This window comes from Dromiciops gliroides, chromosome 3, assembly GCF_019393635.1.
Source record: "Dromiciops gliroides isolate mDroGli1 chromosome 3, mDroGli1.pri, whole genome shotgun sequence".
In the NCBI taxonomy this organism is placed as follows: domain Eukaryota; kingdom Metazoa; phylum Chordata; class Mammalia; order Microbiotheria; family Microbiotheriidae; genus Dromiciops; species Dromiciops gliroides.
The window spans coordinates 352,000,721-352,016,273 of record NC_057863.1 but is presented as its reverse complement, the minus strand read 5'-3'; the positions used below and the strand labels follow the sequence as shown (position 1 = coordinate 352,016,273).

General features: G+C 40.5%; 1 protein-coding gene across 2 annotated transcripts in view; it reads right to left on the bottom strand.

Moving 5' to 3' along the window:
- The window catches only part of SCN3B (sodium voltage-gated channel beta subunit 3), a 29,216-nt gene extending 19,652 nt beyond the window's left edge, over window positions 1–9,564 (bottom strand). For both annotated transcript variants that reach the window (XM_043994217.1, XM_043994218.1), the window contains exon 1: window positions 8,650–9,564. In XM_043994217.1, the coding sequence (XP_043850152.1) occupies window positions 8,650–8,704 (55 nt within the window). In that variant the 5' untranslated portion in view covers window positions 8,705–9,564. The remainder of the gene's footprint in view (window positions 1–8,649) is intronic.
- Between the last annotated feature and the right edge of the window lie 5,989 nt (window positions 9,565–15,553).

The window sequence follows — 15,553 nt, the reverse complement described above, 5'->3', positions numbered from 1 at the left end:
TGTGGAAGCTATTTGATAATCTGATAACAAAAATAATAAAATCTACTATTTTTCTTGGTCATGGATCCCAAGAACCTCCCAAGACTTGTCAGATTGGATGACTGGTGATTGGCATGAGCACAGATATTACCAGAATGAAATCCTGAAAACATTGCTATGGACTAAATAACAGGCAAAATCTTTAATGGTTTAGCGGTACAGGTGGTGTTAAGTAAAGGTAAAGGTTTCAGAAAGAAAGGTAGATGTGGGAAATGAATATCTGGTCAAAAAGATGATATCTGAGAATGGGATTTAAATTTCTGGACCACTGCTTAAAATATAGACACTATGTGCATCTGGACAGGGATGGAGTACCCCTAATAAGAGTTATTCAGAATATTTGCCTGAAGTTTGCAAATCTAATTAAAAGGGTTTTAAGTTGAAAAGGAAGTTGGAAGGATAATAATGCTGAAATATACATATGTATTTATTATCAATTTATATATAAATATATTATATTTTTAATATAGGGGTTTTTTTTAAGGGAGAGAATCAGGGCTTGCCCTGGGTCACACAGCTAGCAAGTGTCTGAAACTGAATTTGAACTCAGGTCCTCTTGACTCCAGGGCTGGTGCTCTATCTACTGTGTCATCTAGCTGCTCCTCAAACTTTTTAAAAATCTATTTAAATAAATATATATTTATGCACATATACATGTACACACATGCATGTGTATAATCTCCACTGGTTTGTTTAGATGCTATGGAGATCACAACCCCTCCATGCCTGTCCATCCTACTTTACTTTTATATGTGTTCCTAAAGGTCTACTGCAAGGAATCTATCCAATATGCCAAAGGTGTTGCTCTTGTTCTGATAATTTTATGGATAGCAATGGATCATGTAGGTTGTCCATTGATTATCCTTCCCTCATACTTACTATTTGGACAGTTCATCTTTTTTTTATAGTCAAACACTTCTCTGTCCTTTGGATCATTCTCAATTTCAGTTCTTTGGAGAATGCAGTGTTCCATGATTCATAGCAACACAACACCACCAGAATATTAGCGTTGAAAGATGTGGAAGAAGTTTGAGGTCATTTAAAAAAAGGCAATACAGTTTCAACCTGCTTTCCTCATCCTATTCAGTTTTGGGCCCAGTTAATTGTCCATTTTCAGTGTTTGCTTAGGCTATGTGTACTATTTTTTCTTATTTCTATAGATTCTTCCTTCAAAAAACTATTATAGTCTTCATTCTTCATATATTTTATTATTCCTGTGTGGATAGTTGGGCTCAGCTCTTTTCAGTGATTATAGATTTCATTTATTTAAAGCATTTATAATTTTATTTAATAATAATTATTGCTTTGAGATGTAGACAATTAAAAGTCATGAAATTAATTTTGCAATGCCTTCAGTAGTGTATTATTACCTTCTTTTCATAAAATCAACTGTTTGACTCTTTAAATAACTTCATTCTAATTAAGTTAGTCAATTTTTCCCCACCTGTACTGTCTGGTCTGCCATTATACAAGGAAACTGAAATACCAACATACCTGCACTTAGTAGTTGTTTAATAAATCCTTGTTGACTGATTAAATGGCACAAATTTTATATATGGGCCGCTGCTGCAGTGGACAGTGTTTGGATCTTGATTAGCTCAGTAAAGTTTTCTTGGAAGATGTGAGTTTTAAAAGAAGTCTTAAATCTTTTCTGGAACAAAGTCAAGATTGTGCAGAGGCTGGAATTGGGAACAAGGTGTTCATGGAATTCATAGAATCTGAGAGTTGATGGGGAAACTCAGAGATCATCCAGTTCTACCCATACCTGAAACAGGACCTCTCCTCCCAACCCCCTTCCCATTACAATATAATCTTGTTGCCTTTTTTGCAGCCCATTCCATTTCTGGAATGATAGTTCTTAGCACAGAGAGAGCAGTTGTAGGACTCAGTCTTGAGGAAAAACCCAAATTGATAAATAAGCAGTCAGCCAGTCAGTCAGTCAGTTTAATGTTGAGATACTCTAAGTGAAAACAGTGACTTGTATCATAGCATGTAAAATTGTTTTTCAGTCCATCTTTTTCTTGGTTTTCAGGTAGTCCAATATTTTTCAAATTATCTCTCCTGGATCTATTTTCCAGGTCATCAGTTTTTCCAAGAAGATATTTCACATTGCCCTCTATTTTTTTATTCATTTGGATTTGCTTTATTGTGTCTTGGTTTCTCATAAAGTCACTAGCTTCAATTTGTTCAATCCTAATTCTTAGTCAATTATCTTCTTCAGAGAGCTTTTCCATTTGGCTTTTCAAGCTGTTGACTTTTTTCTCATGACTTTCCCACATCACTCTCATTTCTTTTTCCATTTTTTCTTCTAGCTTTCTTACTTTATCTTCAAAGTCCTTTTTGAGCACCTCTATGGCCTGAGACCAATTCCTATTTTTCTTGGAAGCTTTGGATATAGGAGCCCTGATGTTGCTAATCCTCTTCTGAGGATGCACCTCAATCTTCCTTGTCACTAAAGAAACTTTCTATGGTCCAAATCTTTCTCTGTCTGCTCTTCTTGCCCATCTTTTACTTGACTTTTAACTCCTTCTTAAAGTGGGGCACTGCTTCCAGGCTGCACTGTTCCAAATTTCAGGGGGTCCCAGGTGGTATGATTTAGGGAGGGGCAGGTTCTTCACTCACCTGGCCTATGCTCTGGTCTGTAAATAACCCCAGGCAATCTTGCTAATTAACCAGGTAACCAAATTTTGTTTGTTGTGGTTTTTAGCTCTGATGAGCCTGTGCCCCTCCCCGACCTGGGCTGCCACCACTCAAGATTTCTTCCTGATTCCCTACTGAGGTAGAACAACTGAATTCCACCTCAGCGCCAGCAGAAACCCCTGTAGTCTCCCCCTCCCCATCCCCCAGCCAGCTGTTCAGACCTCGAGCTTAATTCCAGAAGATGCTGATGCTACAGCTGATTTGGAGGCTCTGGGGTAAATTTCTCTGCTTTGGGCTGGATCTGTGCTGGTGCAACTGCTGGGTTGGACTCCACTCTCACCCTGTTATAGCAGCCCCCTCCTGCTGAACTTTAGGCCATCTTTGGCTGGAAAATGATCTCAGCCTGTCCTTTTGTGGGTTCTGCTGCTCCAGGAATTGAATTATGACTGTGTTTGGAGTTTTTTGGAGTAATTGTGTCAGGAACTCTGAGTGCTTATTGACTTTCCTCCAACATCTTGACTCCACCCCCCAGTCCATCTTTTTCTTGACCAATGTAGCATATGCTCTGGATTCACTTTCCCAACCCCCATTTGCACTGGTAGGTCAGGTCCCCCAAAGGTAGCCACATTTCTCCTCTTGATTACAGAAAACCCTAAGGGTCTAGAGGAGGGTTTGTATTGCTACAGTTCACAAGTCCCCTACTGGTGTGCTTCCCCAATTGATTATTATGAGATATCAATTAGTCATCCAAATTTAATTAGCTTTAAGGTATCTGCTATGATGGCATCTTTGATACCAAACAATCCCCAAAATGTTTGTGACACATTCTCCCACATATTTGTGGTAGAGTGGGCTCAAGCTTAAAGACGGTAATTCACAGCTACTTTAAGTCCTTTGGATATAGTATTCAAGATGTTCCCCTTAGGTACAGATTAGATTTTCTGCTGTACTCTGGATACATTCTTCTATCTGCATGCAAACACTGCTGTGTTGTTGGGGTGAAGGGGCACTGCTAGGATTTTGATGAAAAGTCTAACAATTCCAACAGTCATCTAAAGTCCTCTTCTAGCCAAGTGATGGTGGTGGGGGCAGAGAACACTAAGATCAAGGCCAACACTGGGTCTCTTCTCCTATTCCCCAAGGGACTCCTTCTTATGGGATTCTCACCTGGCTCTCCACTCACTTGAATACTCAGTTCCACATTGGCTTAATATTTTATAGACAACCAATAGAGCATGACCAGGTTTCCTCATTCGATTCAGATATACTTCCTGTGCACTCCAATTCATCTAAATCACTTTCAAAGATATTTAAACTGATCAAAGATGGTATCCACTCTTAAACTGAAGCTTAACACTGATTGGTTCCCTACAAAAATGCTCCCACCCCAGTTAATGAGAATCAGTTAAGGCATCAAAGCATTTTGATGCTTACTTTAATTTGCATTGTCTAGATTAGAAATTCTTAACCTGGGGCTCATGAACTTTTTTTAAAATTTTAAATGTATTTTAATATAATTTCTTTCATGATACCATTACTTTATTTTATATATTTAAAAACATTTTGGGGGAGCTAGGCAGCACAGGGGATAAAGCACCAGCCCGGGATTCAGGAGGACCTGAGTTCATATCCGGCTTCAGACACTTGACACTTACTAGCTGTGTGATCCTGGGCAAGTCACTTAACCCTCATTGCCTCAAAAAAAAAAAACATTTTGAGATAAGACCTATGTCATCTCTGAATTTGTAGTGATGGAGGCGTTATTATAAACCATACAAATCTCGCTGTTTTTCTTCTTCTGGTTGAACTCAGGCTGGACAATGAAAGCAGTTGAAAGACTATCCTAGAAACTTCACTCATTCAACAAAAATACATTAAGTGCTTACTTATTAGGACAAATAAATAATAAAGAGCATTTTTCTAGGCATCAGGAAAGACTGAGAATTTAGAAAAAGCATAGTCAATAATCTTATGGAGTTTTTCAATCTGCCCAAACTATCCAGTTTTCTCTCCATCTACACCCCCTTTTACAATTATACTTTACAGTATATTCATTGCCCCTGTCCATATGTTTCTTATGTCTTCCCAAATGTGTGGGTCTGTTCCTCATATCCATTTGAGGGAAGGACTGTGCCACTATCCCTTTAATATCCCCTCATTACATCCAATACTAATCTGTATACACTGTGGGTATTTAAGCAAAGCTGTAGATCCCAGCGTAGTCTAAAAATGGATTTAAAATCACAGAACCTGGTTTTGAATTCTAGTTCTTTATACTTATAACCTGTGTGACCTTGGGCAATTTATTTCTTCTTTCTGGGACTCTATTTCCTCATTTGTAAAATGAAGTGGTTGGATTAGGTGACCCCCAAGTTTTCTTCTTGATCTAAATCCTGTGGGTTTTGAGTGACCTTGAACAAATCACTTGACCTCTTACTGCCCTAAGTTTGAGTGCTAAAATTTTTTATTTGTTTGACCCCTTGCTTTAGCAAGCCTTCTCCTTTCTGCCCCTAGGATTCCCTTCTTCCATTGGTAAGTTTCTCCTGGAACATCCATTTTGAGAAAGGACCCAGATCAAGTATGATTCACTCTATGGACTTCACTATCATGTCCCCATGCAGGTACCTTATCTCCACCCCCTCAACTTTATTTTATGTGTTGTCATTTTCCACATTAGAATGGAAACTCCTTGAGGGCAAAGATTCTTTTTTTTTTGGCTTGTATTTATAACCCCAGAACTTAGCACAGTACCTGGAACATAGTAAGTGCTTAATAAGTCCCTGTTAATCTTCCTAGTCACTGGAGTAAAGTCCAAAGAACAGGGACAGGGAATGACAGGTGGATGCTATTAATGAAGACACTTTATGAAGGTACAAAACTAACCTTAAGTATATTGTATGGCTTCCTGTATGGCACCAAAAGGTATCCCTACCTCCAAAATATGTCTTTACTGTCGTTTCCATAGTATTTTCTCCTTTAGAGATTAGTATTAAAAGCCCCTATTAAAATGCAAATATTATATAAAATTGGTAAAACCTTGTCACCATGGACTTTTAAAACTATCATACAACACCAGAGCAAAATGAGAGGGGGACAGCTAGGTGGCAGAATGGATAAAGCACTGGCCCTGGATTCAGGAGGACCTGAGATTAAATCTGTCCTCAGACACTTGACATTTACTAGCTGTGTGACCCTGGGCAAGTCACTTAACTCTCATTGCCCTGTACCTAATAATAATAATAATAATAACAATAACAATAACAACAATAATAATGAAAATCAAATGAGAGAATAAGAGACAATCACTTGCTTTTCTATCTGCTGACTGTTTCTCGCACCTGGATTAATCTCTTTTCTCACCTCCTCCTCCTGGCTTCCCTAGCCTTCGAGTCTGAACTTAAATCCCACATTTTGCAGGTTTTTCAAGGTCTCTCTCACTGCTAGTGCTTTCCCTCTGAGATAACCTTTCATTTACACTGTATATTATCTTGTACATACAACTCTTGCATGTTGTCTCTTCTATTAGAATATAAGCTTCTTGAGAACAGGAACCACTTTTTCCCCCTTTCTCCCCAGCACTTAGCACAAAACCTGGTGCTTAATAAAGCACTTCATAAATGTTTGTTTACTGATAGAATAATAAGGCAGTTGAAAGAGCACTAGAATGGGAGTCAGGAGACTGAATTCTGACTAATTAACTGTCCTTGGGCAAGTCAGCTCACTTCCTTAATCCACAGTTTTTTCAGCTGTAAAATTAGATCTTGATAATTTCTAATGATTGTTCTAATATTCTATAATTCTAAATTATCCAGCCTGTCACCTCGCTGGAGTGTGAAGGGATAAAACATAAGGCAGATCTGTTTTGATGGAAGGAGATAAAAGGCAAAGATTCAGAGCCTAGGCTGATGCCTAGGGTGACAGGCCTATGTGAAGGAAGAACTGCAGTGAGGCTTTATGGGCAGTCAGATGGAAGCATGGGGCTGCCAAGCTCCTAAAGGGGAAAGAGGTCAGCCAAGTGGAGAAGAAAGAGAATTCGAAATGAAATTCTATAAACAACAACAACCGCTTGTTTTGCTGTTTTACCAAGAGCCAACCCTGCTGGGAGATATTATGCCTGATAAAGGGTTCTTTCTTCTTCAAAGAAACATGCAGCAAATTAAAGAGGGACCTTTTCCCATTCATATTGAGCTTTATGTGAAAAGCCAACTGGGGAAGGGGCCACTCATTTCATCTAAGGTGAAAATACTCCTCCTACTGGAGCCCTTATGCAAATGAAGTGAAATATTTGAGGTGAGACTTTCCCCAAGATCCTGCAGTCAGGAGTTCCCCAAACCACACCTCCCCAGTACTTTGGTTTGGTAAATCATTGTGCAGTTTACAAGGCAATAAAATGATTTGACTCAGGGTGAGCAGAGGGTTGTAGCGGGCACATTTGCTCCACAGAGGTTTTCTTCCCAGAATGTAGCTACTCCAGCAACAGCCAGACTTTTTCATCATGCCCAAGCCTCCCTTTTGAAGCCCTAATATCCCCAAACAAATTCCCAGTCTTAAACCATCAAGGCAGGTGAGATCATCAGCAACCTATTGTGTCTGTTCCATCTCTAGCTTCAGGTCTATTCTACTGGGGATAGACAGCAGTATGCCTGCCCTCTGGGCTGGCTCTGATTCTGCCTTCTCTTGCCTAGACTGTTTCCTCTCTGCCTCATCAAGCATTTTGTTCAAAAGGAAATTCAGCTCTGCCTCAGCTCACATGAGCAGCCGTATAATACTGGCTGGCAGGGTCATCGTTGGAGACCTGACAAAGAAATACAGAAGCAGAGAGGCTATTCCTGTCAGCATGTCGACCAGTGCTACAGCAGTCAACTTCATGCTATTCAGGGAAACACAGTCCAACATACCTGCCTTCAACACAAGGAGATAGTTTTATCCATATACAGCCAACTCCTCTGGATTGATTCTAATTCAGGGAAGTGGAAGCATAAATAAACTAAACAATACATGATCTAATAAGTGTTCCTGTTTGGCTTAAGAATTCAGAGGCACTCAGGCAGAGAGGCACATTTAGGTAAGTAACAACACATTTTTAGATATGGTTAATTCCAACCCAAATCCAGACTCCTTTCTGGATCAATCCTAGAACTGACTATTTAGACTCCACTGGGTAGCAGAAGGAGGCTTAGGAAAATTATGAAGGCCACCACAGAATCTCAGAATGGACAGTTGTGACTTGACTATATAGTATTATAATATTTTAATGCAAATTCTTATTCACTATAAAGACCCTAGAAACTGAACTTCAGGTGACCAAGGAAACAAATGCTATTTTACATTTTTTCCCTGTTTATTTAACACCTATAGCAAAAGATCTTTTTCACCATCCCTCTCAGTCTTCCTCAGAAGTAAGCAGCTACATCAATGGATGGTGCCTTTTCATTCAGCGACTGCATCCATATGCCATATACATATATAGTACATGCTGCATACACACATACATGTACATACATACGTAATAGAATAGGTAAACATACATACTGGCTGCAATATTTGTCCAAATAAATAGGAGTCATTCATTGATGATATAAACACACACATCTTAAAAAATAGATAAGTAAATTTTACTACCCAGCCACATTTCCAAAATGATTGGCCATTTATTAGGAAAGGGACAGTTGTGAAATTACCATCACTAATGTGATTTGGGCAATGGACATGGTTTTTACCTTTCCCTTTAGAGGAAAAAATGGTAAAGGAATTGTGAAGCAATGGAAACCCACTAGTGGAGATAAGAGAGAGGAAAAAAAGAAACCTCTACCACCCCCCATCCTCAAGAATGAAGATTTCTTCATCTGGCAGAGATACATAAAGGAGGCTCAGTCAATATTTACTGGCAACATTAATATTATTAATACTTATTATTGTCAGTGTTATAACAGTTATCTGTGTCTAGCTTGGCAGGGGGCCGATACTTACCACAGCAGATGAGCATGAGGGAAGCCAAGGAAAACAAGCTACTGAGAGCAGGCATGTTCTCAGACTCCGGCCTGATGAAGCTTTTCTCTCCGACAAGGACTGCGCCCCTTCTTTCGAGGAAACCTCCAAGGATGAACTCCCTTAGGAGAAAATCTCAGACAGTCGAATTGCTGGGAGCACTTTTTGCAGGTAGATTTCAACACGTTGGTGCAGCTTCCGGCGCTTTTCCAAGGCAGCAGTCGCTTTCCCCACCCCCCTCCTCCAAATCTTCCCGCCCCCTCGGGGATCGAACCTGACTTCTAAGGAGTGGTTCCGCAAGTCGGAAATTTTCTCTATGTCTGGCTAATAGGACCTAGTTCAGAACCGCGGACAGTACCTCCTCACCTCCTCCTGAACTCCAATCTCGGTTCCCGTCCGTATCTTCTTTTTCTCTAGGTTTAGCCTCGGAGTTTAGCATATAGGCGGGAATACTCCATGCTTTTCGATGACACCTCGCCACGATACACCTCTTCGCTCTGACTGGGTTCGTCGGAACCCCGGGAGCTCCAGTTTCATCTGCCTTGCCCAGAGGTTCTCGTTGGAGAGCTTTGGAGCAGCTTGCCCCTAGCCCTCGAAGACACCGGAGCTGCTCGTCGGAGCAGGAAATTTCTTTTCTCTCTGTCCGTCTGGTTCTTTAATCCCCAGGAGATTCTGAGAGACTAGGGCTCGAGGAGGAAGCTCGGGGTTCTGCTGAGGATCTGCGAAAAGGGAGGATAGGTGGGCGGGGCCTGGAGAAGGGATGGTATCCAAGCCGCCCTTGGTCTTCACTCCCTGATGGTGCTAAATGACCCCCCTGTGACAGGTAGTCTGAGGAGCTGCCCAGCTCTGAGCTCTCCTAATCCAGGAGTGTTCACTCAGCCTTGACATGCGCAGGCAGCTCCCCGCCCCCACCGCCTCCTGGGCCCACCTCCCTCTTTGCACTCACTCCCCACTCCCATAGAGATTGCCCCTCCTACAGCAGAGTACACCAATGAAGCTCCCTCCTTCCCCTCCTCCAACCGAAGGCCAGGGGGCGGGGAACACCTTTCATCCAGACTATTTTCCCGCTATCTCTCTTCCTTTTCTCCCCATCAGTCCACCACACCCTCCTCACCGCACAGGCACACACACACACACACACACACACACACACACACAAACACACACACACACACACACACACACACACACACACCACTTCAGACAAACCCACATTTGCACTCATGCACACATTTGTTTTCTTTCCTGAAAGCTTCTCAAGGCAAATGATGTCATCTTCGATGTACATAGCACATAGCTTCCCTTCCCCCAACCACATCCCCAATTCCCTATTTTATTTTCATCTCTACTTTGTTAATTGATTTTCATCACCTCAAAATTTATTTAAGAACATCTCTGATCTGGGAACAGGGGGAGAGCACCTGTTCCTATGTTCACTGATCCAAACCCCAGCCCCAAAGGTGGTGCTGGGGATGGGAGTGAAAGAGTTCCATTCCCTTCCTCCTCTTCCTCCAATCTTTTCTCACTTTCCATCACAAAAAAAAAAGGAAAAAAAATTACTGTGGTGCTATGCTATCTCTTCCCACTATGAGCTACTCCCAGATTGAAGCAGCTGTTTTCTTACTCTTCTCTCTCTCTCTCTCTCTCTCTCTCTCTCTCTCTCTCTCTCTCTCTCTCTCTCTCTCTCTCTCTCCCCTTTCAAACCCACAGGGGGAAACCTGAAATTTTAAAGTTAGTTCCAGATCTTGCCTGACATAACAGATCTAGGACGTGTGGAATCAGAGCTGTAGGAATTTCTCTCCCTCCTTAATTCCTTCAGCTCTCTATACCAAAGGAGAAGAGGCAGAGGAAGCTTACCATTGCTGTTCTCTAAAGGGCATGAAGTTGTTGAAGTAGCCTCCAGAAATTGTCTCTACTAATACTCTATTAATAGGTCCTACCACAATGGGATGTCCATAGGATCCAATCTTCCTTAGCTGTTGGCCATTGGGCCAAAGATGCCATGTTCTCCGTTGGACAGTCATGGCATTACAAAATCATAAAGTCTTAGAACTGATAGGGTCTCTAATGGCTCTAACCTCTCCTATGCAGAATACCTTCCTCCCTTCAGGTAGATGTTAAGCATTTGCAGTGACACTACTTTGTGTCTTATTATACATATTACTAGCTGTGTCACTTAAGCCTTCTTGGCCTCAGTCTCCTCATCAATAAAATGAGAATAATAAAAGCACTTAGTGTACAGGTTTGAAGGAAGAATCAAATGCAATAACATGTAAAGTGTTTTGAAAATTTTAAATAATTACTTTGTTGAAGCACCCTGTTCTATTTTCAAATCTAACTGATACAAAGTTTTCCTTATATTGACCTAAGGTCTGACTTCCTGTAACTTTTAACTACTTTGTAAATGGTTCCCTTCTGGAACAATACATCATGTCTACTTCTTCTTATCCATGACAATCCTTCCAAAATTTGTAGGTATCTGTTGTTGTTTCAGTGGTGTCAAACTCTCAGTGACCCCATTTAGGGTTTTCTTGGCAAAGATACTGGAATGGTTTGCCATTTCCTTTTCCATCTCATTTTACAGATGAAGAAACCGAGGCAAACAGGGTTAAGTGACTTGTGCAGGGTCACACAGCTAGGCCAGATTTGAACTCAGAAAGATGAATCTTCCTGACTCTGGGCTCAATCTCTATCCACTTTGCCATGTAGCTGCCCTTGAAGATAGGTGTCTCATCCTTAATAAATCTACTCTCCTCTTGGCTAAAGATCCTAAGCTCCTGAAATTGTTCCTGTAAGAGAGTTTCCAGACCTGCCCCTGCCCCTGCTCTACCCCAATATTCTTGTCATTCTCCTCTGGACCTATTGTAGTTTGTTAATATCCCTTCTTAAAGGGTGGCACCTAAAACTGGTTGAAATATATTGTATATTGGCTGGCCAACAAAGACTGTAGTAGATCACTTCCTTTGTTCTAGACACTATACTTGTATTCATGCTGCCTGAGATTACTCTAACATTTTTTAGAAACCATATAATAGTTTTGAATATTACTGAGCTTATGCAAAACTGAATTCCCAGATCTTTTTCATATGAATTGCTGAACTAACTGATGTCCAGTAAGATCTTTCTAGATTCCATTTATGTAATTGATCTGGGGGGCGGGGTTCACATTTATTCTTGTTAAATTGAAAACTTTTTGGTTTTATCTATTATCTCATCTTGCCTAGTTCTTTCTAAATCCTACTTCAGATACTTATTATTAGCTGTGTGACCCTGGGTCAGTCCCTTAATCTTTCTCAGACTCAGTCTCCTTACTGGTAAAATGAGGATAATAATAGCACCTACATAACAAGATTGTTGTGAAGATCAAATGAGAAAGCATGTAAAGAGTTTTTCAAATATTAAAGCACTATGCAAATGCTAGTTATTATTATTTTCTTTTGTCCTCTAATATACTAGGCTAAGAGGAGAAATTCACAAATTCCTTGCTCCCAAAACCACTTTCAGACTTCCTTTGCCACCATCATTCAGCAACCTCTTCTCCTTTAAAGGTTTGCATCATCTGCCTAAACATCTGGTCCAGATCTTTGTTGCTGTGATCTAGTGACCCGCAATTAGCTCTTCTACCATTCTGACAAAGTAAAAGCCTGGTTTATCATCTTTATCTCTAACCCACACCCTGTTCCCATACTTGATGATTTTAATGTACAAACATGTCTCCTCAAGCTCACTGGCCTCCCAGTTTATTAACCTTCTCAAATTCCATCACCCAGAAATTACTTTGATGTTCCCCAGACACCCACAAGAATGATCATTCCATAGATTTCATAATTCAATTCCACAAACATTTATTAAAGGGTCAAAGATGTGCCGGGAAATGTAATGGGCAATGAGAAATAAAAAAGACAAACATGAAATAGTGTCTGTCCTTAAATAACTTATATTACATTTGATGAGAACTTTATGAACACATGCAAATAAATATTATGTAAATATAATCTAAAACAAAGTAATTCTAATTGGGAGAGTGCTAACCAATAACTAGGAGGATGAGGAAAGGCTTTTGTAGGAGGTGGTACCTGAGCTTGTCTTTGAAGGGAATTGGGGATTTAACATAGTGAGGTAAGGTCAGTCAATCAACTAGCATTTATTAAACACCTACTATATGCCAGATGCTGTACTAAGCACTGGGAATACAAAGAAAGGTAGGAGCACATCTCAGAAAAGGAGAGCTGCTTGTGAAAAGGCTAAGAGGTGGGAAATAGAATGCCTTGTTCAAGGAACAACTAACAGGCCAGTTTGATTGGAACAGAGGCTATAGGAAAAAGAAAAAGGGTTGCAAGTAAATGGAGCAAATTAGGGAAGCATTCAATGTCAGGCTCTTTTCTATTTTATCCTGGAGATGAGAGGAAGATATTGAAGATTTTTGATTAGTAGAGTAACATGCTTATATCTGTATTTGGGGAATATAAATTTGGCAAGTGTTTGGAGAATGGAATGGAGAGGGGAAGGAATGGAGGCAAGGAGATCAATTAGGAGGCAGTTTCAAGAGATGCTGTACAGATAAGACTAAGACTTGGTGAATAGTTACTAATTTGGTATTTGGAAGGGACCTCAGCAGTCATTCCTGAAAAGAAATCCTGTGAGAGATCCTTTGCTTGAAAACCTCCAAGAAGGGGGATTTCTTTACCTCCATATCTTAAGGCAGCCCTTTATCCTTCCAGACAGCTTTAATTATTAGGGAGTAGTTTCCCATTCCCCCCCTCCCAAGCCACATTTATTTATTCATCCATCCATCCAACCATCCATCCATCTATCCATTCAGCAGGTTTCACCCATTGTCCCTGCCCTCTGGGGCCAAATAAAACAAGGCTAATTCCTCTTCCCTAAGACAGCTGCTCTTGAACATAGTGATCATGTTTCCCTGAGTCTTCTCTTCTATAAGCTGAATACCCCTTATTTCCTTCAGATGACCCTCACATATTGTGTACTCAAGATTCTCCACCACCCCCATGCCTCTCTTAAGGAGGCCCAAGAAGTTTGTTTTTTAACACAGCCACATGACACTATTGCTTCACATTAAGCTTTCAGTCCACTCAAACCCTCAGATTCTTTTCAAAGTGCTGATAATTGTACCTCTCCAAACCCATATTTGTGAAGGTTTTCTTTTTTTAATTTAATAATAGGATTCAGGATAAGCTTAAGAGTCACAGATGATATTAAGGTTGAACATCTGAGTGACTGATGAAATAAGGAAGTTTGAAGGAGGGATGGGTTTGGTACAAATATAGAGTTCCATTTTGGACAGCTTGGACATGGAATATCCAGATGGAGATGACCAGCAGACAGTTGCTAAAGAATGAGCAGAGTCCAGGAGAGAGGTTAGTGCTGGATATGTAGATTGTCATCACCCATAACTGTACCACTTCAATGATTTTGAATCTCTTGTCCATCCATGCCTCCCCCTGCCTCATTCCTGATAAAAGTTCTTAGCCTTTTCTGGGTCATAGATCACTTTGGTATTCTGGTAGTACCTATGAAACCCTTCTCAGAATGAAGTTTTAAATGCAAAAAATAAAAGGCATAGGGTTCCAAATGAAACCAATTATTTTTATTTTTTTATTTTCCACTCCAAATTCTCTTCCTCCCTCACCTCCCTCCCCCACCCACTGGGAATACAAGAAATATGATACCCATTATATAAATGAAGTCATGTAAAATACAAACCAATTATTTTGAAGTATAGTAATCAAGATATATTTATGATATATATGTATATAAATACATACACATGCATATATAAAATATAAATACACATATATAAATATATACATATGCAAATAAAATATACACACATGTATATTGTTATCTACAATTGATTTCCTTGATTTGTTTTCCTACAATCCCTCATACCCTGTCAATCCTGGATCACTCCACCCCACCCATCCTTTGCCTATGCCTTTCATCTTCCCAAGATGTTGACTGTACCTGGAAGTAACACAACTCTACTAGTTAGATCCATGTCACATAAATATTACCTAATCTCAATTGGACCCTCCCTACTACGTAGCAAAGCTTCTATTCTAACTTGATTGACTCTTTTTTTTTTTTTTTTTTAGTGAGGCAATTGGGGTTAAGTGACTTGCCCAGGGTCACACAGCTAGTAAGTGTTAAGTGTCTGAGGCCGGATTTGAACTCAGGTACTCCTGACTCCAGGGCCGGTGCTCTATCCACTGCGTCATCTAGCTGCCCCTTGATTGACTCTTAATCCCACATACCTCAAAGGCTGTTACAAACCTCTCTTCTCTCTCAAAGCCCAGTGCACATCTCATACTTCCTCTTTGAGCAGATGTTCTTAGAAACAGTCTTTGCTCTCATGAAGCTTACATTTTATAGTACCTTATATTTATTTAATGTTTTAAGGGTTGAAAAATACTTTATAAATATCATCTAATATAATCCTGACAATAATCCTTGGAGATAGGTTGGTATTATTTAATCCCCATTTTAGAGATGAGGGAACTGAGACAGATAGAGTTTAAATGATGTGCTCAGGGTCACACCACTAAGTAAATATCTGAGGCTGGATTTGAATTTAGGTCCTTCTGACTAGAAGTCCTTCACCCTATTGTGGAAATTTATTTTGATTTGGGGACCCTGCCTTTGGGCTGAGATTAAAAAGCCTTAGGCCCTCCTGTGTAAGAGGGCCTGGTGCCCCTCCCCCTCAGCTTCAGATGAGCCAAAAAGCCCTGTGGGCTTTATGAGACACCAGGTCTGATGGCTGGGGGGAAAAGCCCCACCTCCTGCCATCCTGAGAGGATCTATCCCAGAGATCCCTGGTTCGTCCAGGCTGGCCTCTGGCATGGCCCGGGCAGAGGTCCCAGGCGTG